The 26253-nt window shown below is 43.5% G+C and overlaps 1 protein-coding gene across 2 annotated transcripts; it reads right to left on the bottom strand.

The window, feature by feature from the left end:
• Positions 1-1204: 1204 nt before the first annotated feature.
• On the bottom strand, positions 1205-26253 carry UGDH (UDP-glucose 6-dehydrogenase). 2 transcript variants are annotated; one of them, XM_083458361.1, is made up of 12 exons: positions 24831-26253; positions 20034-20202; positions 17637-17738; positions 16031-16231; positions 15694-15891; positions 14343-14490; positions 13751-13845; positions 11854-11984; positions 8781-8914; positions 5280-5371; positions 5069-5179; positions 1205-3251 (listed from the first exon to the last, which is right to left on the bottom strand). In XM_083458361.1, exons 2-12 carry the CDS (start codon positions 20193-20195, stop codon positions 3141-3143), a joined length of 1485 nt encoding a protein of 494 aa, XP_083314487.1. In that variant the 5' UTR covers positions 20196-20202; positions 24831-26253; the 3' UTR covers positions 1205-3140. The 2 variants fall into 2 exon arrangements, with proteins under 2 accessions (XP_083314487.1, XP_083314488.1); XM_083458362.1 differs by having other exon boundaries at positions 25964-26016.

Genomic DNA, 26253 nt, shown 5'->3' with positions numbered 1-26253 from the left:
AAAAAAAAAATCCTACAGGCCAGTGTGCAAACATTATGAGGCACAGTCAAAATTTTCAATAATTGATTATTGAGAGAGCACATCCTTTACCATCAAACAGAGATATGGTTAAATCTGGCTGGATTTTACCATGCATTTATAGCATCCCTTAGTGTTCCACTATTTAAACATTGTTTTCTGATAAGTTTGATCTCATCAGCAGGTGTGCTGGCGAACATAGGAATAGCAGTGTAGCATGGGCTTGTGATAGCATTATCAGCAATAGGTTGCAATTCCAAGATGTGGATATGAACCATACACAGCCTTTATGGGAGCTTTTACACAGCAGCACTTGTTGTTGAAGAGGCAATGCACTATGAAACTTTCCACAAAAGAGCTCTTGCTCAAAGAGCAAACTCATTTTAAATGGAACTATTCAAATGCTGCATGCATACATGAGTGTTTCTTTATGATGTCCCCATCACTCTGCGCACACACAAATTGTATGAGACGCTGAGTGCATAGGCGAAGGACCTCCACTGGATGTACAAAAGAAAACTCAGAAAATTTGGCTTGGTTTCTCTAGTTAGTTGAGACTGACATAAGGTATATTTAATCAATTTCAAGAAAAGGGAATGGATCTTTATGGAAATTGAAATTATCCCTTACGGAGGAGGGAAATTTGATCTTAGTATTTTGTCCAAACATAAACTGTTAGAAATTAAGCACTGCACAGCTGGGACTAAAACCCAAGAATTGCTATTGATCTAAGGAGGTGTTTTATCAATTCTAAGGGGGAGAGGGCCTCTTTTCTAACCCCATCAAGTATTTTTTTAAAAAAATGTGGCATATTTCTATACTTCACACTTAAGTCTTCCATTTTGCAGTACGAATCCCTGAAATTTCTGTGTATTAATTTAGGGTTGGAATGATGGATTTTTACTTTTTTAATGAAACAACTGTACCGTTATAAGGAGGTGTAGTGAAGGTCTGTTCATTGTGGGGTGGGACTGCAGAAACCCTTCAAAAAATCTGCAACAGCATGGTGTCATTTGAAGGTTATGCCGCATTGATAATATTTAGCATCCTCATCAATACTTTTTAGGGCTGGGAGGAATACCATGGTTTTCGTTATATATCTCACGCTGGGAATGTCCTCCCTGCCCCAAAGGTATTTAATAGAACCAACTCAATACTGGGAAAAGCTAAGCATCACAGTAGACTGTTACCAATGAGTAGACAAAGATTTATTTTTGTAATCACAGTGAGGTAGTAAGCAGATTATAATATATGACATAAGGTTCTGTCCTGCTGGAACTCTGTGAACTTTTTGTTCTGGCAATATTATTGAGCGTTAAAGTCAAGTGTTGAAACAGCAGTGGGAAACCATTGTGTTTCACGGCAGTCATGAATGATATGCGGTTGCTTTATGAGTGATGTCCCTTGCAGAAATTGGACTTAATGCAAAAAAATATGTTAATGAAAATGGTTTGGGAGACTGTTTTGCCAGAAAGGCAGTTCTAGCGAGCAGCGCTTGCAGTTGATAAAAGGAAAGAGGAAGGATTGTGAGTTTTTGCTCTGCTTCCACTCCCAAACTATAAGAATGTAGGAAGCCCAAAAAACAATTAAAAACAGGTGGCCGTTGTATGACTTTTAGCAAATTGAATAGAATTGGGGGTGTAGATTAAAGAGCCACTAACAATGCGCTGATTGGAATTCCGCTTCCTAGCTCAATGCCCTGGTAATGGGGAAAGGAGGAATCCGCCTGTTTTTACCAACATGCAGAGCTTTCACTTTAAGAACCTTTGATCTAATAAAATTAAATCTATGATCTAGAGAGAACTGGACCTGGTGTGATCTTCTAGTAAAGACAGCATTTGCTGTAGTAGGGATTTGACTTCAGAGCCACTGCAGAAACTTGGAAAAACCACTTTTATTTCTGAATGAAATCAAAAGTTGTTGAAACCAAACCGAAGCAGCTACAATAGGAAGTGAAAACTTCCTTATTCTCTCACTTTCAGTGGAGGCTGTAAAAGCTACTAGCCCATGATTGTGTACCTAAGAGAATAAAGTACAGACTCCATGTTATAAAAAGCTTATGTTCCTGCTTGCCTTGGGAGGATTTTTAATGACTTCTGATGATCAGGTCTGTGGCTAGTTACAGTCGTGCTGTAATGGTAGAACAGTTTGCAAAATATAGAGCACATATCCAGACCATTCCTCTTAAATAGGGCTCTCAGGTTTGTAAAGTTATATTGCATACGATTCATATACTGCTTAGTACCATATTTTCAGCCAGTTCTACACTTCTTTAGAGGCATGTTATTTTATAGACAAGAACCTGCTGCTGAAAGGATAGGATAGGAATGAGGCAGCTTGTCCCAGGCAGCAAGTCTCAGGATAACAAATAATCAATCATTGGTTTTATTATAACGTTACCACAAGGAATGTATTGACCTCAGGCTGCCTTCTGATCCCAAAAACCCATTTCTGCAGCCATCCCAACACCAAAATAGGAAGATGTGGTGTTTCATGGGAGCAACAGACCTTCCATTGAGCCCCGTGGTTCACATATTATGGTAAAAAGAAAAGCTATCCTTGAGCAAGCTGCCCACACCTGCCTAGAGTCAAATTAAAATGAACAATGTTGCATGGCATAGTACAGATTAGCGTATCAAACAAGATGGGAAAATCCCTTTTTCCTTTTGGATTGCAACATAAATCGTAAAAATTTAAAGTGCAGTTTGTAAACCTCACAGAGTAGGAAGTCTTGGAAGGTTGAAGCGGAGTTTTTATATATATAAAAATTACTAAAATCATCTATGACTGTACAGTTTTTCACTTCAATGACAAAAGTTCCAGTATTATAAAAATAGAGATTATAAAACAGATTCTGGATTGAAATGTCCCAGCTACAATGCTATTATTGAAAAAAATGTCTTCATTATGAGAAAATATTCAGCATGATTCAGAGTTAAGTACTTTTTAGTCCTGTTGATCTCAAAAAGAAATATTTGAGGACATGATTACCTGTCCCATTGATATCAAAAGGACAAGCACTTAACATTGGCTCCATTGTGTCCCATTTCCCCCCATTTTTTGTTTTAATTCATGCTGGTTTACAGCTCACATGGGAAGAGCCCTTCTGTGACAATTGAAACTTATACCCTTGGCTTCTTGAGAGGAGGATCTTGCAAGCTAAACTTTGGTATGTCACATGAAGAAGCAAACGGAATCCTTTTTGCCGACACCTTCTTCCCAATTGTCTCAATCTGAAGGGAACAAAACATAGGGAGGTTAAGTCAGACAAAGTATACAACCGCTGGTGTTCCGAAAATACAATTTCACAAGTGCCTTCTGAAGTCACACGGTCCTCTTGGGCCAGTTCAGGCATAAATATCTCTAATGTGCTAAGACTAAGAAAATGCCTAGGTTTGTGTGTTTCTACCAGGTTCTGATCAGTGCATATAGAAGGCAGCACTCAAACCTTGTTTCTAAAATGTAGGAATTCCCTTATCCTTTATGTTGCTAGTGCTACAGAAAGGTTTCAATATCTAGAGTCCAGGGACATCTTTCCTTCAGATACCTGAACCAGAATATTCCACAACTATTGCCTTCTATGCCAGATAAATGTTGCAAAGACAGGGAGGATGTATGAATGCCTTAGGCTGGTTCTCATTCTCACTAGGTGTATTAAGATCCTTACAATGGTATAATGAGGGAACTAAAGACAATTTACTTCTGTCCCTCACCCAAAATCAGGACCATGCACGTCAGATCGACCTACGTAATGCAGGCAATGGTTCACCCCAAATCAAGCAGGCACACCTGAGACAGGAAAATGGGCTCCAGATTGTGCTTTTATTTTCTAACGTGCATGTGATCCTTGGATGAAGGGCGGTATAGAAATTTAACAACTAAGATAAAAAATGATAAATAACCAGGGTTTCTAGCCAACTTGATCTGGACGAAAACCTTTTCGTTATTCTAAATGGGCTAGTCAGCCACATCCTTGGTGTGAGTACAAAGCTTTCTGCTGAACTATCCTTTTATTTTTTCTCCAGTCGCTTGCCAAGCTGCCTCCCCCCCCCCCATTTACAATAACTCAGAATATTGGCAACTTTTAGGACAAAAGCATGCAAGTTCATGGTAAGGTAAAGGACCCCTAGACGGTTAAGTCCAGTCAAAGGTGACTATAGGGTTGTGGCGCTCATCTTGCTTTTAGGCCGAGGGAGTCGGTGTTTGTCCACAGACAGCTTTCCGGGTCATGTGGCCAGCATGACTAAACCACTTCTGGCGCAACGGGACACCGTGATAGACACCGTTTACCTTCCCGCTGCAATGATACCTATTTATCTACTTGCACTGGCATGCTTTCAAACTGCTAGGTTGGCAGAAACTGGGACAGAGCAACAGGAGCTCACCCCATCGCAGGGATTCAAACCACCGACCTTCTGATTGGCAAGCTCAAGAGGCTAAGTGGTTTAGACCAAGTAACTTAGCTACATCCAGGGATGACTCAAGGCTTGTGCAAAGGTATCTCCACAGATAAAAGTCATGCACTGCTGCTGCAGACTCTGGCATGGCCCAAGGCGCCACCACAGTATGCAGCCTAAGGTATGTATTGCCCAAGACACTGTCCAAGCCCACCAACATCCTACAAACCAATACCTGCCTGGAACAACACGGGTAATCATTTCTATGTTCTGACTTATCATATGGCTTCAAGTTACAAGAAAGGAGATTCCAAATAAACATCAGGAATAACTTTCTGATGGTAAGAACTGTTCCGACAGTGGATGGACTCCCTTGGAAGGTGGTGGACTCCCCTTCATTGGAGGCTGGATGGCTGTCTGTCATGGATGCTTTAGTGGAGATTCCCACATTGCAGGGGGTTGGTCTAGATGACCCCCAAGGTCCCTGCCAACTGTATGATTCTATGAAGCCTAGAAAATATGCAGCACTCTCAGATTAATACCAAAAGAGGCCATGATGGTGTAGGGATTGCATAAATCCTTGCTCTGCTTCCCTCTAAAACCATGCAAGGATTTTAATGTGAATTAGTGGATGGGCAAAAACCAAAACTTACCTGGAAGCCAATGCCCTGCAATTCATTATGAAGGTCATCAAGGACTCTTCTGCCATCAAAGATGAACGCTGGCTTCAACATCTTTTTGTGAATTCGCTCGTAATCCAGCTCCTATATATATATATATAAAACCAAAACCCAGAGACTGTTTTAGAGATGGCAGTTGCTAGCCCTGGTTCTTCTGAATGTTGCTAAATGGCACTCTGTTTACCTTAAACATGTCCCACTCGGTGCAGATAACTAGGGCATGGGCTCCATCACAGGCTTCATATGGGTCTTTGCTAATGGTGACCAGTCGAGACACTGTAAGGAGCAGGGAGGGAGAGAAACAGCAGGACTGAATTGATTTCATTATTATTATTTTTTAGTCAATCTTTATTGAGTTAAAATGAATACATCCATACAGTATTTGCCATTACAAGCTTACAACATAAGAAAGAAAGAAAAAAGAAAAACGCAAGATAAGGACAAGTGTATAAAAATCAAGGAAAAAAGAAAAGAAAAAATACATGTAATTATGGAATTCCTCAACATTAAGTATTTTGTTAATACATTGATTATTCGCACAATTAGAAATAAAAAGTGCTGCAAACATTTAAAAAGACTTCCAAGTATTCTCATTGTACTTTATCCGTTATATACATTATACCGCACAGTTACCTGTTTCTTGTGATTTTTCGTTATAACTCAGAATTTCAAGGAACAATCTAATTCTGCCAGATTTCTGTTTACACCATAATTTTCTAAGTATTCTTTATATATTCTCCATTCCTTATAGTCTCTCTGTTTTGTCTGACCTCTCTTTCTGTCATCTTTGCTAGCTGCAGGTATTCTACCATTAGATTCTGCCATTCCACTATACTGGGTACTGATTGACTCTTCCAGTTTCTTGCCACTAATATTCTGACAGCTGTTATCCCATACATGGTCAATGGTCTTTTTGATTTTCCAAGTTCCTTTGGCAGCATGCTTAGGAGGAAAATTTCCGGTCTTTTTTTAAAAGTAAGTTTAAGTAGTTTTTTGAGTTCCTTGTGTGTGTGTGTGTGTGTGTGTGTGTGTGTGTATGTATATATATATATATATATATATATATATATTAGTATATATTAGTATATATTATTCCAGAATTCATGGATTTCTATACAATTCCACCACATGTGTAGATAGGACCCTTTCTCTTTTTTACATCTCCAACACATGGGTGATCTGTTTTTATACATTTTGGCAAGTTTTGCCGGGGTTTGATGCCATCTGTACATCATCTTCATAGTATTCTGTAGGGATATCGCCGAGTGGACAGTGGGGTCCAGAGGGAGCACACTTTCCACCAGCAGGCAGCCACAGTCTTCCTGCACGCGTGACCCTGGGGTGCAGGGAACCCCCCCCCCCTCAGACAAGCCACAAGCTGTCTGGTACATCGTTCCACCTATGTCTGACCTTTCGCGGTCTCAGCAGTTAGCGGTGTCCTGTCTGTGACCTCTTTTCCCCGAGACCTTTTGTCTCCATTCGTCATACACTGTGCAAGGGGAAAATGACGCTGTGGAACAGGTGCCAAAATAGCTTTGTACCACCCCACGATCTCGGGACGGAAGATGTGTAAAGGTCACAGCCCAAAGTGTATTTGCCCGGCTTGCATATTTGTCTCAATAAAAGGAGGCTCCACAGGAATGGTGGTAGCTCGCTTCAGACCACCTGTGCGCAGCTCACATCATGATCAACACCTGCCTTGGGCCTTCACTTCAGTATTCTCCCTGTGAATTGATGTCAACGAGAGATTTGTGGCACCATTTTATGCCAAAGATTTGCCGGCACAGGATCTATGTTGCTGGCAAAAACAAACCACAAAGACCCGTGTAAGCCACTTAGGGAGGCTTTTCTGGCTGAAGGAGAGGATGAAAATGTTTTAAATCAAGGCCAGATACACCGCTGCTGTAAAGGACCCCTGGACAATTAATTCCAGTCAAATTTGACTATGGTGTGTGGCGCTCATCTCGCTGCTGTGATGGATAGGCTTCAGATGCACTGATGGAACATGCTGCCAACCATTCCACAGGCTGCTCTTGAACTCTTGGCCCACGACGGCTGTGTGTGATGTCTGAAGGCATACCGGCCAGGAAACTACGTGGGTGTTGGGTGGTGATTCTTCCTCCCCCCTTGGGGCTTGAAAGCAGAGGTGGTAAAGGCATAGGAGGAGCTCCACACCCCTGCCTGGAGGGCTGCCTGGGGACTGGGAGCAGCTGGGCTTGTTGGTTACTGTGCCATTGGGGCTGATGGAATGGAGGCATCGCAGTATGATCCTGTGTGATGCTTATGTGTTGATGCTGGCATGTATGTATCAGGTGTGGAGAATTCATAGCCCCCATCCACCCAATGTATGGGCAGTAGCTGGATATTGGCAGTAGGACAGTCCCCGACTGGTGGGCACTGGCAGTTTCCAGGGACACTGGGGATATGCCTGTTGTTTCCCTGCCATGTGCATTTTATAGTTGTGCATTTTGCCCCTCCTTTTCCAGGCTGAGCACACACTGGTGACGGCAGCTGTCCCACCAGTTCAGCAGCACCGTCTTTCTAGTCGTAGTACAGTGACAGCCTAGGATTATTCTGCACTTAGAAAGCATAAAGGACTTTGACTGGGCAATAGCTTGCGATCTCTGCTATTATACTTCAGTATGCAGTTACAGTCAGGACTCTGTGTACTCTGTACTAATAAATCAGTAACTAAAGCCGAGCACTGAGGATGGCTGAATTTTGGCTGCAGCACACCTCAAGTGCTGAAAATCTTATTCAGCAACTCCTCTGACACCCAGCATTTCACCAGACATTTCCTACACACTATCAAGCACAACTGTATAGTGATGAGGGATAGAAACGTGCTTTAAAACTAAAAAAAGAAGAAGAAGAAAAAAGAGAGAGATTCTCTGGACCCCACATACCATACTATGAACTGCCCCGACCCCACTTTCCACAGATACACAGCCTACATACAACTTTAATTAGTTGTTGTTGTTGTTGTTGTTGTTTAGTCGTGTCCGACTCTTCGTGACCCCTTGGACCAGAGCACGCCAGGCACTCCTGTCTTCCACTGCATCCTGCAGTTTCGTCAAACTAAACTTTAATTAACTCTTATGGTTATCAATGGGAGGTCTGTTCCGTTTGAGCATTTGAGTTGTTGGCAGTAAGGAACAGGAGTTTTCCAGTTTATGCCTCAGTCCTGCGAAACTACCTCTTGCAAGAGACACATTGGTGTTCTTCACTTCTGACTCTTAAATAGCTTTACTCCAAAATGTCCTGCACTAGATGGAAGGAGGAACATGCTCTAGGTTGTGCTACTGTTTTTAAGGGTTTCCCACTGATAACTGGGAAACACTGGCCTGCGAGTGCTGCAGTTGGAAAACAGCCTTTACCAAAGGTGTCATGGACTTTGAAGACACTCGAACTCAGGACAAAAGGGAGATGTGTGCTAGGAGGAAGGCATGCTTGGCAAACCCTCACCTGTGATCAACTCCCGCCCAGAAACCTATGTCCCCACTGTGGAAGGACGTGTGGATCCAGAATTGGCCTCCACAGTCACTTACGGACTCGCTGTTAAGACTGTGTTCATGGAAGACAACCGGCTATGAGTGTTCGCCAAAGAAGAAGAAGAAGAGTAGCTTGTTTTTATTGTACAGACAAGCTTATACAATCAGAGTAGTAAAAAGCAAGCCCCACTCACCTTGATCATCCTCAGATACACCTGGATGAGAAAGATCTAGAATGATTTGTTCCTTTAGCACTTTAGGGTCGTAGATATGAAGTTTCGCTCCTTCATCCATTAAATACTTGCTGATGTAGATGCTGGAGGACTCTCTACAGAAAAAACAATAACCCCATCAACTTTTTACTGAGAAGGCTTCATGAGAAAGTTGCACAAGCTGCAATGTGATTTGTGGAATGCAAGTGGGCAGGAGATATTAGGTGTCCTACAGGATCTTAACTTACTAAGGAGTAAGTCCACTTGAACACAGTGAAACTTTATTTCCAAGTAAGCAGACAAAGGCTAGCACTATAAATCTGGCATCTGAAGCCTCCCGGAAATCAAATCATTTGCATGATCATCATGATCGGACAAACCTGGGGAAACAGTGTCCCCTGTTGTCACAGTCTTATCTTGCAAGAGATAAGGTTTTGCTACTAGCAAAACCAAATGAATAAACAAGGAATAGGTACAAAACACAGCTTTTCAGCAGCTTTTCCCACCTTGCCACAACATTATTCCAAGCTTGCCATTATGCATGGTAAAGGTCTCAGAAAAATGCCATCTTTTCCTCTTAGAATCTGTGGTTAACAGAATTTTTGTCAACTCAAATGGTAAAATCAGGGAATTACTGCTGAGTCATGGCCTTGGCTTACTCTGTTAATCCTAAAGCCATAAACAGAGAAGGGCCGCTCCAGGCCAAAGGTAACTAGAAAAGAAGTTATCAGATGGCAAATTAGCTGCAGATTATAAGAAACTACATTATATTAGAGCCAGTGTCTACAGAACTTTTTTTAAAAAATACAACTCCCTCCTCCTCTGTGTCTCCCTCTCTGTGTCTCATAATATTCCACTGTCTTAACATGAGCCTTAATTAAAACCCCCTTTTAACTTGTGCCAAATCTGATCTTCCACGTCACCTGTTTATATGACCAAAATCTGTTTTTCACTGCATTACAACTGGATACACAGTTAAGCTTCCACTGTATGGTCCGTTGCCCCATCAGACTGGTTTTTGATCTTTCGCGAGGTCTGTAGCACTAAAACTCAGTCAAGCTGCACTACTGAGCAACTGGATGAACATCTGTCTGCACAGCCAGCTTTAAATGTGCATTGAACTCACCACAAGCCAAGAACAATTGCTGGGCAGATTAATCAGAGCTCCAAATAAGCTAAGCTTGGGTAAATAAGAAAGTTCCATCAATTTAACAGGTCAAGGGGAAATTATCTATCCTATCAGATATCTTGTTATCCAATTACCTGGCTTGTATCATGAACTCAAAACCAGGAAAGTTACCCTTTTGTTCACTAGAAACTGGTGTCTGCCACAGAATTCCCCTTCTTAACTATCACAGCCTTCTTTTTTCACGTTATAACAAGAAAGTTTCTAGTCCTCAGAGTCCTACAGATGACATTTCGAACCCATAAAGAAAGAACCTACAAAGAGCAGAATGCAAAAAATACTTTCACAGGCACCTAGGGCTTGGACATACCGTATTTTTCGCCCCATAGGACACACCTAGTTTTTTTGGGGGGGAAATAAAGAAAAAAAAAAATTATTTCCCCCCCAGGCATGGGGGAAGCCCGAGCTTGCCCAGCCCCCAGAACAGGCTGCTCTCCGCAAGCTGTGGGAGGGCTCCTGCGGCTTGCGCAGAGCTACCCCAAGGCCGGGCACGACTGCTCAGCGCGCCCAGGCTTCGGGACAGACGCAGCTCTCCGCAAGCCGTGGGAGCCCGGTGGGGACTCCCACGGGCTCCCAAGGCTTGCGGATAGCTTCCTGAAGCCTGGAGAGCGAGAGGGGTCGGTACACACCGAACCCTCTCGCTCTCCAGGCTTTCAGCGAAAGCCTGCATTCGCCCCATAGGACGCACACACATTTCCCCTTCATTTTTGGAGGGGGAAAAGTGCGTCCTATAGGGCGAAAAATACAGTACCTAGTGGGATTTTTTAATCTTGTTATACTTCTAAAGGTCACCTTGGTTTCAAAAGCAGTTTGCACAAGTGTCTGCAGGAGCGGGCTACTGTTTAAGACAAGTCCTAGGGCACAAGGAACTAGTTGTGCAGTTCTTGGAATTCTGGCCAGAAAAAAACCCCTCTTTAATAGGGCAGAATTTCCACCTTGAGTTGGAACTTCTCCCCATTTTTGGGAATCTCTATGCAACATATCCCTCTGGGTCACAGGGATGATTGATGGGTGGGCCAAAGAGGCTGGAGACTGCCCAGGGGGCATGGGTAAGTGGCTGCAAGAAAACCCCAAAGGCAAATGGGTCACAGGAGACCAATGGGCCTGTGAGAATTTAGCAACCGTTTCCTGCAAATTGCCCCCTTTAGGGAGAAACTCAGGTTCAGAGAAACCTGTGTCTCAAGGCACAAGCTTGTTGCAACATGCGCCAACTGCACAACTCTCTCTGAGGGCCAGAAGATGGGAGGAAAGAGGGGGAATTCCCTGACTCAACCAGTCAAGGGTCAGGGTCAGGGAGAGAAAGTGGGTGAGCACAACCCTCTCTCCTTGGGACATGGTACACTGGAGCATCCCAGGTAACAGCCATTCCCCATTGTGGCACAGTCCCACATGCCCCATCTAATGTTTCCAGAACTGGCAGAGGAGTTCCCCAACATGCAAGGGTTTCTGAGAATGTCCATAGGTTATGCAGCAAGACTGTTAAAGAGACCTCATTCAAAAACAAATAGCCTTTTGAATAGAAAGATGGGCAGTAGTAAACAAAGTATTGAGGTTGTATGCAACGGTGTTGCTCCACTGGGGGGGAAGACTTCTGTCAGCAGAATGGAAAGCAGCTGTCACCAGCAGTTTCCCCTCCCTCCAACAGCCCCCTGAGCACACCCACTCACCCACACCTTCCTCAAGGGCTTTCTTCCGGAGCAAATTTAGGGAATGTGCTGAAAACAGCTCCCCTCTTCACTCTGCTGATGGAAGCTTTATATCAGTGCAACACCTTAGGGTACAATCTTTAGCATTTATTTTGGGAACAGTGTCCTGTTTTCCTCTGAACGCAGGTTGGGTCTGCTTTGGCTTGAGCTCACTTTGTGTTACCTTGTGTCTCCGGTGTCTTTCTTGAATGCAAATCCCAAAATAGCAATCTTCTTGTCGGTGACAGTGTTAAATAAGCTGTCAATGATCCGAGAAGCAAATCTTCTCCTCTGATAGTCGTTCATGTCGATCACCTGCAATTGGATTGGATGCAGAGAGCCATATCAATGGTAAGATATTTAAAAAATGTCCAGTAGCACCTTAGAGCAACTAAGTTTGTTGATGGTATAAGCTTTTGTGCACATGGACACTTCTTCAGTTATATTTCGACTGCGTCAGACCAACACGGCTACGTACCTGAATCTATATCAATGGTAATGCAATGTTAGTAGTAATTTCCATGATTCCATGATTCTGCGCTTGATAAAAGGAGTGCGCAAGATCTCCAGTGCCAAAGGATAAAGAAAATGCATGCAGATCAATTACAGTGGTACCTCTGGTTACGTACTTAATTTGTTCTGGAGGTCCGTTCTTAACCTGAAACTGTTCTTAACCTGAAGCACCACTTTAGCTAACGGGGCTTCCCACTTCTGCCACCGCGTGATTTCTGTTCTCATCCTGAAGGCAAAGTTCTTAACCCGAGGTACTATTTCTGGGTTAGTGGAGTCTGTAGCCTGAAGCGTACGTAACCCAAGGTACCACTGTACATGTACACGTGTGCTTCTTCTGTATTTATAAGCATATTCTTCCTAGTCACATTTGGTCTAAAATGGCTATTTTAAAGTTAGGAGCAATATCACGGCAGCAAAGCAGCTTTTTGGGGAAAGGATTTGATCACAGAAGGCCATGGTGGGGATCCAGATAGCAGAAATGCCCACCAAACTCCCACTCTTCACCACTCAGCATTTTCAAATGTTTCTCTACAACATGGCTTAGAAGCAGGAGGCTGGATCTAGTCTTCAGTTAGTTGTACTTATGTCCTATAGATTTGAATGAGAACAGTTGAATCATGACGAACCTGTGTCACTGATTTCAATATGACTTCAGTTCAACTAATAGTCTGGATCCAACCCATGCTCTTAAAAAATAGTAATGAAAAGGCCAATGTGGCTAGTTAATTTCTGAACCCAGTAGGAGAAAAAGCCGATCTCGTGATTACTTCAAGCCTGTAGGATCTTTGGTTGTAGAAATCTGCTTCCTCCCCAGTGCCAGAGGCCCATTCCACACCAAGAGGTCAAATTCCCTGGGGCCCTAGCTTCCTCCTCCCTACCAATTTCTGCAAGTGGAAAAAAATGGATCACTAGTGGCCTATGTCCTACCCTCTGGGCAGTCTGACTTTCAGAAAGAATCAGAACTAGGCACATTTGATTTCCGGGACTACTTTTGTAGTTGGGTGAAGCAGACTGCTTAGGTTGTCAGCTTCACCCTAAGCAATTGCTGGTCCGATTCTGTTGTATACTGGCTTCTCCTTCTCCATGCTAACCCTGAACTTTGTATCTCTGGATTTTTACTTTATAGAATTATAGAACCCATTGCCAAATCCACGAATTCTCTACAGGCACTCCAGCTACTTGCTTCCCTTGGGTAGTTTCCTTGCCGCCTAAAAGACTTGTCCAATTTTCCAAAGTGCTCATCCAGGTATATCTACATCAGTCCTTACTGTGCAGTGCCCTGTTGGCTTCAATAGGACTTATTTCCAAGCAATGTCTTTGATGTAAGACTGTCACTCAATCCCAAAGCTATATAAATGAATGAAAACGTTGCTATATTTGAAAGCAGGTTTTCTTCCCAATTGGGACTCAAAAGTGATCAATAATTTGGTTCTGAAAAGCAGCAAAAGGGGTATTAACAAAAGTATTAGTGATGTGAAAATAGATGCTATTCTCAGTTCTAACAAAACACTTGCTAACGAGGGAGGAGAATAATTAAGTGATTTAATTTCCACTGCATACATTCTTACCTGTTGCCAGTAACGAGCGACTTCTGACAAGTTCAGAGCCTCACAGAGATAAACCAAATTCAGAACATCTTTTTGAAAACAGCTCCCACCAAATCCTGTATGGGGGAGGAGGAAACCTCATTACTCCACCTGTATGATTTCTCTTTGTGCACTCTGATCCTAGGTACATTTAATGAGACACACACCCCTAAAGAGTTCAATGGAGCTTATTCCTAGGTGTTTGCAGCCTTAAAAACACATGATGGGTACCTTTATATCCAGCAATAGCTAACCAAAAAGCTTATTTGCTTCAGGATCAATGCTGACCAGTTTTAAAAGCCTTCCAAATAAATGAATATGCTTAAGAAGTTTCTCTCCTGAGAACATTCTATGTCCTGTTAAAATAAGCAGGATTCTGTAGCTAGAGTCCAAAAAAGGAATTACACATTTGGAAAACGTCAAAAAAAAAATTGGCAACTGTTATTGAGAAAAATCTGGGTTGAAGATCAGACTTAAGAATGCCATAAAACTCATGTTTAGAAAGGCCTGTTGTCTAAACACCATATTGCCAAAAGTCACAACCAAGACAGAAAGAGAGAGAAAGAGCATTTACCAACACTGGCTTTCAGAAATTTATTTCCAATCCTTTGGTCCATTCCAATGGCTCTTGCAACTTCTTCAACGTCCGCACCTGTTGCCTCGCAAAGAGCACTTATGGAGTTGATACTGCTGATTCTCTGGGCGAGGAAAGCATTAGCTGCCTGGAGACGAAAAAGAAACAAGAAAACAACCTCAGAATGTTACTTTCTGCTGAAATGAATGGCGGACGACAGATTAAGTATGACAATACATCTATTATGGGAACAGAATGTTAGAAAGTGGGTCCTAGAAAATCCATATATCTTTGTTAGCTATTTATTATATTACATCAATGTTAGAACATAGCTACTTTATAGGAGCATAATGACTTCTTTATCAGAACCACAGTCCCCCACACAATTCCTCAATACCAGAGGCACATATGTCTTATCGCATTACCTGATAATGTAACTTGGCACTGGACAAAGAAATTAGGATTCTGAGATACTGATTGCCAAAGTTTACTTCTAAAGCCACGAGAGCCAGTGACAGGCCCCTTGTTTCAAATTTCTTCCTTTATAAACCCACCCGGTGTTGAATTTAATTTGCTTTAGGTTTTCTAATAGGCACTGTCTATCCCCACCAAAATGAAATAGGGCTTGTTGAAAATTCTTCTGATGAAGGCAGGTAGTTTGTGCTCAATCAGCAAAATCAACTTTAAGGTACAATCACACCTCGGTTGTCAAACGTAATCCGTTCCGGAAGATGGTTCAATTTCTGAAATGTTTGAGAAACCGCAAACTGAAAGCAGAAGCCTCAATACAATAGGGACACTCAAAACAGAAGCCATGTAGCATGTTCGGCTTCTGAAAATCATTTGAAAACCAGAGCAGTTACTTCCGGGGTTTTGGCATTCAGGAGCCAAAACATTCCAAAATGGAGGTGTTCAGGAACCGAGGTTTGACTGTAAATAGCAGTGGGATTTTCCCAAGCCAAGGCAGCAGTTTCAAGGCTTATTCACATGGGCTGCTCTGCTACTACTAAGGACCTGGGAGCCTCTGGCTGCTACTGACTTAGCTACCCTGATTTGACCAGTGGGCCACACCGCCTTGGATAAAGCAGCTGAGGACTTGGGATCAACATGCTACTGACAATCACACCATGTAAATATTGCCCAGATGCCATCAACCTTTGTATGATGCTTTGGGAGTATGAATCAGTGGTGCAGTTCGAAAGCCTTTTTGTGGAAACAGACAGATGAAACTTGGTTCTTCTCTGATATTTTGTAACAGCGCTTTTCAGAGGCTAACGAAATACCAAAGATCTAAGCCGATACTTCATACTTTCTCTACTTTGTTGATGTCAGAATTTCGAAGGATACCAACCAGTTTGGAAAGTTCAGATGACCAAGTGTTGGTTGTAAGGATTTTCTCTTTGGGCACCCACTGCTCATAGACAGCACACAGAGCGCGAACCGCTTTCTGACCCTCGGGCGTCTCATCTCCACCAATCAGCACACGGTCTGGATTCTTCAGGTCTTTGATTGCTGTGCCTTCAGCTAGGAATTCTGGGTTAGACAGAACCTGCAAACAAAGACCAAAGACTGATCTGAATCACAGAATGATAAAGTTGGAGGGGACACCCCATGGGTTATCTAGTCCAACCCCAAATGCATTAAAAGAGAGAGATCAAAATGCACTCAATTCAAAATGGTTATTTTACCTGCAAATTTAAGTCGGGTTTCGTGTTGGCATCAAATATACGACGAATGCTCTCCGCAGCACGGACAGGGACGGTGCTTTTCTCAGTCACAATTTTGTATCCGTTTGAGTTCTGCACAATCCGTCTCGCACACGCCTCAATGTATTTCAGATCTGCTGCCCGACCTTTTCCCATGCCATAGGTCTTTGTTGGGGTATTAACCTGGTCGCAGGTATAAGCAAAGGACATTTATTTAGGAGGCTGAAAAAACGTTGATATCCCCTTTCTTCGCTGTCATATTAATGTAAAATTCTCATTCAACTTTGGCTAACTAAGGAAACCAAATTTCTATGAAACTCCAGATGTTAAAATAGGTACCACAGTGGTGTATTTGCCTTCAAGCCTACAATCTCAGTTGGTGTTTGAGGAATAACATCAGGCAGGGATTCAGCTTGAGTATATTTATTAAGCTGCAATCAAAGGAGGAATTTTCAGGGATTCCACCAGAAGCCTCTTCAGCACAGCTCAATGCAGATTATGTGGCAAAGCCAAATGTCTACAAGAGCTTTGAGATCAGACTAGCTCTCTCACCTGCTCAACTTAAGGACTCTGCTGTTCTTTTTTTCCTCTTGAAACAGGCCACCTCTCCCAAAGAAACACAGAAAGTCACACAGCTTGCATGCATCCTAATTTATTGAATGAAGAAAACCCTTTCCAGGTTTGGGGAGTGGGGGGAGGCTTCACAGAAAAAGTAGTTTAAAATAGTTTAAAACAGGCCTTGGTACAACTTGCATCCTCTTTATGTGAATGGCTACATCCACGAAAAAGAACTGCCGATATAATTCCTTCCAACATAGAGAGATTTCTGTTCCATTTGTTCATCCAGCTGCTGGCTGGCACAGTGAATGAAAGAGCTAGCAGAGCCATCTATCACAACACAGCTACTAAAGAAGCATCCCTAAGCTCATGCCCAATTTATGAAAAGGCCATTCATGACATCTCTTCAACTTTAGTGCTCTGAAATCTTTATTCTGGAGGCAAAATTGCTTTTTGCTTCTCCATGCCCTTTGATTCGTTTTCTCTAAATTAGGAAAAGGAGTGCATTTCAGCAGCTGAATCGTCTGAATCCCAACACACAAAAGAATTCTGAACATTGATTTCCAATTTGTTAATTATCTAGAACATACTGTTAACAAGGTGAGATCTGCAATTCATTTTTCAAAGTCCAGTCGGGGGTGTTTTCTCCTCACCCCCAACACTTTTTATGGGATGGGCTATGACGGAGTACAGTACATGTTTTCCATACAAAAAGTCCCAGATTTAAACCTTGATATTTTCAGGTAAGGCTAGGAAGAACTCCTTATCTGAAAGCAAAATTATTCTACCATTTAAATCTGCAGGCACCACACAAAATTGTCAGTGCTGCTACTATTTATATTTGTGCTTGTGGAACTCACAAAAAAGGGCGGAAAGGTTTTTGTATATCTGTGCAAACCACTCCCTCCCTAACATGAACCAGCCAGCTGAGAGTAGCTTATTGAGACAGATGGAGAAAGAGACTCTGTTTTCTCCCACTTCCCAAAATTCCTGCCCTTAGCATTATTCAAGGAGGAAAATAATTACTTACAGAAATAAACACAAGATCAGCATCTCTGATGGCATCATCAATGCTGGTAGAAAAAAAGAGATTCTTTCCTCTGCAGGATTCTACCACTTCTTTTAGCCCTGGCTGGAAAAATATCGGCAAGTTATTTAAGGGTTAAAATGTGCTTTATACCTGAACAAGCAGCATGCATTCCCCATAAGAGACCCCCAACCCCTTTGATCGAGATATTTTGTTCTAAAGCTTGGCTTGTGATCATGTACGAACCAGGAATCATGGTTCAAAATAAACTCCAGTTTGGTAAAGAAGCCCACCATGGTGTGAAGTCGGTTTTGTTTTCCAGTTAACTGGAGTTTATTATTTCTGGCCTGCAGATAAAAATGTCAAGAATCAGGGAAAGCAAAACTGAATCCTGGGCACATTGTTCCTCCCATCCTCTGTGGGAGGAGGAGAGGCGACTACTCAAGCCAGAGGCTCTGATGGGCTTGCATAAATTTGTACATAAAACCCTAAAACATGGTTTAGTATTCTGTGCAAACCCAATCACAATGTCTGGCATGTACAGTGGTACCTCTGGTTACGTACTGAATTCGTTCCGGAGGTCCTTCAGGCTACAGACTCTGCTAACCCAGAAATAGTACCTCGGGTTAAGAACTTTGCTTCAGGATGAGAACAGAAATGGTGCTCTGGTGGTGCCACGGCAGCAGGAGGCCCTATTAGCTAAAGCGGTGCTTCAGGTTAAGAACAGTTTCAGGTTAAGAACGGACCTCCAGAACGAATTAAGTACGTAACCAGAGGTACCACTGTATTAAGAAGCATGCCCAGTTCCCACTGATCCATCTCAGTATATATACTTTATACTCTGGATTAAAATTTAACTCATCCAGAGAAACAGGGCTTTAACAAAGGTCACTTGCCATCATTTACCCTTGATGCAACCTGAACTATAAACTCCAGCAGCTGTTTGAAGAGTTACATATTCAGGTCATAGGGCTGCCATAGGTCTGGTTTCCCCCGGGATTTCAAAGGTGACGCTTTGTCCTGGATTTTAGGCAAGCTTTTGTAAAAAGAAGCTCAACAATGTCAAGAGTTTCCTTAAAAGAAGCTCAACAACCTTTGATAGCAACCCTATCAGGTCATAAATTCAAAAAATAAGGAAACACTTTAAATCTCGATAATTTTAAGGAACTCAGAATTCTAAGTGCCCCATCCCTTTTTGAAGACTGACTTAAAACAACATGTCATTTAGTGTAATTCTGTGCCACAATTTGCGGCAATTTTCTAAACAGAAACAATAATTCAATGTTCTATTGAAAAATATGGCTCTGCTTCTGCCAGTGTACCCTCAAACAGCATTAACCACTGCTCTGATGTCAGTGTCAACCACTTCCCCATGTCTTGAAACAGACATGTTTCCCATTAATAAACCATTTGTGAGGTAGATAAAATTGAATCACCGCTCTACAGTCAGAAATAATGTGCTGACTCTTCACAGAATTGTGCAATTCCTGGATGTGCAATGCATGTTCATTTTAAATAACCAAATGGCAAACCCAAGCCCTAATCAGCAAAAGAATAATCTTTCGTAAAATGTTATGTTCTTTAGGGAAGCCTGAAAATAACCAGATCTAATGCCCTGTCCTGAAGCATCCAATCCTGTAAACTTGGAACAACTTCCAGCCATTAACATTCAAATCAATTTTGTGCCTCATAGAGTGAAAAGGATTGAGTGTCTCTTGTTCCTTCTACAAACAAACTTGGCTACTTTTCTGGCTCGGGGAGCTAAGCCACATCGAGGAACTCAACCCTTTCAATGACGTGGATGTGTTATATGACTCTTACACATAAAAAAAGAGGCCAGAGTTTTTCCTTTGAATTCCAGGTCTGTGCCCACATCTGCAGTTTTAATTATGTTTCCCTCCTGCTAGTTGTGCAACTAAAAGAGAGCAGTCCACACTACATCCTGTGATATGTTGCTGGTTGTGCTCCGTTTCCTAGCGCAAAGTTAAGCACCTCTTTAAAGGGGCACAAATGATTTCAAGCTCTTAGAAGTTTTACGTATGACTCACTTCTTAGCCACTGTCGAAGCCCTCCTCTTTTGCTATTATATTACTATTAAATTCCCCTTCCATCATGAAGCTCACTAAGTGGCCTTGGGTCAGTCACTATTGCTCCGTTCTACTCAGTTCACTTGACTGTTGTGAAGGTAAAATGGGATGTCCCTGTCTTTTGCCACCCTGAACTCCTTGGAGGAAGAGTAGGATACACATGCTAATAATGACAGTAGCATTAAAAAATAGTGATAGCAAAAAATAAATAAATAAAGGAAACACATTTTTGGAGGCATCTAACAATGAGATACAGCCCGGAAAAGATATGTGACATGACAAGTATAGCAAGGTAAGAATGAAAAACAGTTACCTCATAAATTGGAAGTGTATCGGAATTCCATGCATTGATTCTAGCTTCATTGACATCAACAACAGTGACCTTAATTTTCGGACACATATGTGCAATGACAGAACACGTTGGTCCACCTACATAACCAGCACCAATGCAGCAGATTTTCTTAATTTCAAACATGATTGTTCTGGTGAGAAAAAAGAAAAAATTGGGAAATGTTCAGTTTAAAACTACTGTGAATACTAAAACCCAGTCACATTCTTATATTGCGCACAAATTTAAAAAGGAGCATTTTCGGATACTTAAGTGCTCCTACTTATTCACAGTAAATATGGCATAAAACATTCTCCGTCTCCATTTGGAAATGTTTTAAAGCCCGGCTTACGCCAACTCAGCAAGACATTTAACAACATCTGTGAATCATTATGAAGACAGCAACATTTTTCTAGCAAGGCCAAGTGAAAACACAAGTGTCTCCCTTGTAGAAAAGCGTTAAACAGCTTCACAAGCAAGTAATTGTGGGGGTTACCTCACCCACATAGCTCACAAGTACTGCTTCTCTACCCCGCACAGCCATAAGAGCACTGTATGCTTCCCCGTTGGGGAAATCGAGTCTTGCACTATGGCAGCTACAGAGTTCTGTGAACACTGCTCTCCTAATCTTTTTTCTTATGGTAGACTAGGAGTATGAAGGCGCCCAAGCTGTCATAAAACTGTCCCTTACCCAGCCAGGGAAACAAGGCAACACTATGGCGATTGCCCATGTGGTCCTCAGTCAGTATTCTGATGGGTCTGAATGCACCATTGGTCTCTGACTCAGTGGTCCTTGCAAATGCTGGTTTTCCCTATTAAAGTGGGGTATCACAATCATGCCAACTGACCCCGCCTCTCCAGCACGCCCAACATTCATGTGTTGGTCATCACATTTCTATTCTTGCCTTTGTGCAAGGTGTGTAGGCTCCGAATTTGTGCAATCCAAACCTATGCACAGGTAGGCATCTATGCAAAGTGCTGAGGCGCCCCTCTGGCAAAATATCAACCCTCTTCCCTCCCCCAGAATCCCAATGTCTCTCCTGGATGCAATCACTGAGCAAATGAGTTTTCAGAATTAAGAGAGGTCTGGAAGGCATATAACTAGTAGGAGGAAAAGAGAGGCACAAATGAGGTTGTGTCTCTTGCTAACCAAGTGGTTTGTTTTTTTAAAAAATGCAGGCATGTTAGATGAAAACAAGCCTTTGCAAAGAGCCACAGTATGGTACATTGCGAGTCCTCCTCCCCTGGATAAACACTGTAGGCTTCTCCAGCAGCTAGAGTGAAGGGCCTATATTCACAGAAAAATTCAAAAGCTGCATTGTAGCCACAAAATAGGATTACCAGCTGATGCTCCCAAGAGGCCTTGCAAGTTACAAACCTTGCAAGGGGAATGTCAGAAGAACTCCAGGCAGGCTTACATGGGCAGCTCAAGGTAAGAGTATGGAGAAAGGGTCTGAACATTACAGTAGCATTCAACCCCTTTCCTCAAGAAGTGATATTAGAAACGGGTTATTGTTGCTCTTCAGGCTTACAGAGAGAAATAAAAAGAGCCAGTGGTTGAGTGTCAGACTACCACCCAAGAGATCAGGGTTCCAATCCTCACTTAGCCATGAAGTTCACTGTGTGACCCACCTCTCAGCCTAACCTACCTCACAAGGCTGTTGTGGGGATTAAATGAAGATGGGGGAACCATGTACAGTGGTGCCTTGCAAGACGAAAAGAATCCGTTCCACGGGTCTTTTCGTCTTGCGGTTTTTTCGTCTTGCGAAGCAAGCCCATTGACGGAGTAGCGCTATTAGCGCTATTGGCGATTTAAGGGCTAAAAACGGCTTTTTAAGGGGTGGGGGATTAGCGGTTTTGCTGCTAAAAGCAGCTTAGCGATTCAAAATAAGGGGTTTTGGAGCAAAAAAAAAATTCAAATTTTTTCGTCATTTTTCGTCTTGCGAAGCAAGCCCATAGGGAAATTCGTCCTGCGAAGCACCTCTGCAAACGGAAAACCCTTTCGTCTTGCGGGTTTTCCGTCTTGCGAGGCATTCGTCTTGCGGGGCACCACTGTACACTGTTGAACTTCTTGGGGGGGAAAGGCAGGATATAAATGCAATAAATAAAAGAACAGAACAGAATCTCAGGCACCGTATGAAGCACTGTGTGGATGCAGCAAATTGACATAGGAGAGATTCTGAGTTTTCTTAAGGCAAATAGAAGTAAAAGTTTTTAAGGTCAACCGTTAGTAGTGTTATTAGCTATTGGCAAACACAAAAGCCTCTCTGAAATAGGATCTTTTCCCTTCCCAGCAGAGGAAAATGAATCATTGAACTTGGATGGAATGAGGAAAGGGGTCTGTTGTGCAAGAGACAGTCAACCGAATATGTGAGGATTTCAAGAACTGGTTTGCCTTGTGCTTGCTTGTGGCTTAGCCTCTCAGAAGCTGCCCCAAACCGTTCAAATTACAACATTTCTCAGTTTTCCTTCTTCAGGCAATTTGTTTTGGGGCTGGTTTGATTGGCTTTCTCTCCCAGCTTCCAGAGTTTCTCTATCACAATTTTGCCTAGGCAGAAGTTACAAGTCACGCTAGATGCATCTTCCATTAAAACCAAGAGGCTTTTCGCCACTGCTGGCTAAACATTTGGTTTAGCATATCTACCCCAATGAAATTCTATCGGCTCTAGTTTTCTTCCTGTAGACCACTTCAACTCATTTTCATGCAAGATAGGGATTACTATCCTCTTCTAGATCATGGCTGCTAGTCATGATGGCCATGTACTACCTCAAGGATCAGAGGCAGAGGTTCCTGAATAGCTTGGCTCCCAAACAAACTGGCTCTTGAACGTCGCAAACCCAGAAGAGAGTGTTCTGGTTCGTGAACTTTTTTTGGAAGTCAAACGTCCTTTTCAGCTGTTGGCATTGGTTCCGGGGCCAATCAGAAGCTGCACCTTGGTTTGGAAGTCGAACGGACTTCCAGAACAGATTGAGTTTGGGAACCAAGGTACCACTGTACTGTGAATCACAAGTGGGGGGACGGCTGCTGCACTAGGGTCCTATTTGCAGACTTTCCATGGACATCTGGTCATTCACTGTGAGAACAGGATGCTGGTCTTACATTTGATCCAGCTCTTCTTATATTATAGTCTTATTCTGATCAAATTATTCATGCTACCAGGAGAAGGGGGGGTGGGGTGTGCGCGCTAGAATATGGTCCAGCGGAAGACTCATTGAAAACATGTTACCAGTGAAAAGAACAAACTTCTATCATTTTTACCTCTGTATCTGATCATGAGAATTCAACTTCAAAGGTATGGAATGCCCATATTGATAATGATGGCTAGTATTTTATGTATCTATCTAATAACATTTGTATAATTATCAAAGCACTTCACATGTGTTGTCTAGTTGTAATCCTTATAACAATCTCAAGATAAGTCAATTATTATTCCCTATATTGCAAGGGAGGTTGAGCCCAACTAGTGAGCTAACTCTATATAACAAAATAACATGGGCAGAGCAATCCTATACCAATTATAGGGACAAGATATATCACAGCTATGCTAATGGAATTGCTGCTCTCTCAGTCCAAAATTCCTCAATGGTGCCAAAAGCCAGCAGGCACATCCTAGTGCCTTCCATAGGTCTGGTGCTACCACTGAGAAGCCCCTGTCTTGAATATGGGGGGGGTACCTGGAGGAATATCTGAACATAAAGGGTAGGATGATATGGAGGCAGGTACCAGAGGGAGCTCAGTCCCAAACCGCAAAGGCCTCAGTCTGAACACTGGCAACAATATTCTGGGCCCAGAAATAGACCAGGAGCCACTATAATTATTTAAGCATTTGCTACAATATGAACTCGAGTTAGTAAGAGTGCTGGATTGGAGAAACCTGGCTTCAAATGCTTGCCTAGTCACAAAGTCCACCAGGTCAGTCACTCTCAGTCAAATTCGCTTAACAGGGTAGCTTTAAGGATAAAACACGGCAACTTCCATGTAGAGTTCTGAGAAGCTTTGCGAAAAGGTGGGATACATATGTAAGTAAATATTTATAGCAAGAACACTTCAGGAATGAGTATAGTCAAATGGGATGTGTTGTTAAAAATTAGTAGTAACTTATAAATTGCCTCCTGGTTGACTTCCAGAAGACTAAATCTGCAGAGAGTATTAAGTGGCTGTGGTAGTTATTCCAGATCAATTTATACAGATCACAGATTGGTGGTGTGATCTTTGTGCAAAATAAATTAATTCTCGAATACTTCTAAAGAGTAGCCCCATTTTTAACAAACCCCCAAAACGGACTCACTAGATCTATATGCAAGCATCAGTAAGGAGACAATGAGAGCAATTCTTAAATAACTGCTTTCAGAAGAACTGAAGTCTCAAGTTATTTGGAGTCTTAAATTCCTGAGAGTGTACATGTAGGGATACTACACACCGATAGAGGAAGCAGCATTGCAAAGCGGTTGGGGGGGGGGAACCCACAAGAGTCATTCAAACGCCCTGACAAAGGCAGCCTTAGTCTTCTTCTGAAAAGGGAGTATATCTGGAATGCCTTAGATTAAACAGCAAGCTCCCAGGGAAAGCCATTAAATTTAACATCAACGAAAGGCGAAATATACACGGAAACCAAGGCAATACACACCCTTAAACCTCCTGCAAAATCAAACGACCCCTTTGTCTGGTAAGAAAAAGGCTTTGGTGAAAGGGTTTCATCCTGTGCAAGGGGGGAAAGCAACCCCGGGAAAGCAAAGAGGAGAAAGTCCGCAAACATTTTAAAGAGAAAAAGGAATACATACAGCGATCCGCGGTCCCGGTGCCTTGGATGGGCAGGAAGCGAAGGAGGCTGTGCCGCAGCTGGACGGAGCAGGAGCGGATGCGGCCGGGCAGGGATCGAGCAGGCGAGTGGATCCCAGGCGCCGGCGCCGCCCCGCTTTTAAAGAGCCGCTTTCCTCTATTTCCCCCCCGGAGGGCAGCGGCGGATCCCTCCCCTTTCCCGCCCGGGCAGTGGGAGGGAAAAGTGGGGTCCGGGGGCGGGAGGATGGCGAAGATCTGGCCGGGAGGAGCGAAAAAGGAAGGCGGCGATCGGGCTAGGAGATCTGGCGCTGGGGAAGAGCCAAGGAAGATTCCGCCGGCATGTTTGGGAGTTTGCAGGATGGATGGATGAATGAATGAATGAAAGCGGGTTACTGGGAAAGCAGTACTGGGATGGCTGGAAAAGAGCGAGAGAGCTGGCAGAAATCCGCAGGGGGGCTGAGAGCGGCGGGCGGCGAAGGATCCCTGGATCTCGGAGGGAGGAAATGCAGAAGCCCATGCAAGGGATCGGGGACGAAAGGAGGAGGCAGTGAGGGAAAATGAAATTTATTTTTGGAGCCTGGAGGTATTTGGAGGCGGCCGAGGCGAGCAGCTCCTACTGGAGAGAAGAGGCGGGGAGATTTATGGGGAAGCATAAAATGCGGGTCGGAATCGTTTGGGAGAGCGAGGTGTCCTCAAGGATCTTGAGAGGACGAGCGGGGTCTCTTATTCTGCCTCTCGCTTCCGCCTCCTTCCTCCGGCGAAGGTGCTGATATTTTTATTATTAAAATTAAAACCCCGCCCATTTGGCTAGGTTTCCCCAGTTACGCTGGGCCGAGGCCCCCAAGCCGGCCTCTACCTTCTCCCCCAGCGAGGAGGCCCAAGAAAACGCTGCTGCCCGAGGCCTAGTCGCCTCTGGCTTCCCGCGCTAAGGGAAGCGGGCTGGGTGTGGCGGCAGGCAAGGCCTCCGGGGCCGCTTCGGCCTTGCTGCTGCCCCGGAGCTCGGCCTCAAATCCCTGCTGCACACCCAGGCGAGCGCCCTGAAGCTGCGGCGACTACGAGAAGCGCTTACGTGGCCCATCTTCCCAGGCCCGCCGCCTCAGCGACGTGGCTTTTCCCGGGCTTGGCCAGGGTTTACCTCACGCGCTCTCCGTCTCCGGACGGCCGAGCGAGCGAGCGCCTCGGTTCCTCCGTCCAGACAGGCCGCGTTTGAGGGGAAATTAAAGCATTTGGGGCGGGGGGGTGGGGAGGAAGCCGTCTGCGGCCGCCACTCTCACGGCCTCGCTTTTATGTTATTTTAATTTTTTTATGGAGGCTTTCATTAGGTGTTGCTTAGGGAAACGGGATACGCAGCGACCTTTTGATAAAAGAGGCTGGGGCCAGAGTGGCTTGACCACCACATCTCTCTCTTCACTGGGAATTGGTAGT

The sequence above is a fragment of the Podarcis tiliguerta genome (assembly GCF_965153285.1).
Source record: "Podarcis tiliguerta genome assembly, chromosome: 9".
NCBI classification, from domain to species: Eukaryota; Metazoa; Chordata; class Lepidosauria; order Squamata; family Lacertidae; genus Podarcis; species Podarcis tiliguerta.
Note: the sequence above shows the minus strand (reverse complement) of the source record. Positions and strands in the feature narration are given on the sequence as shown.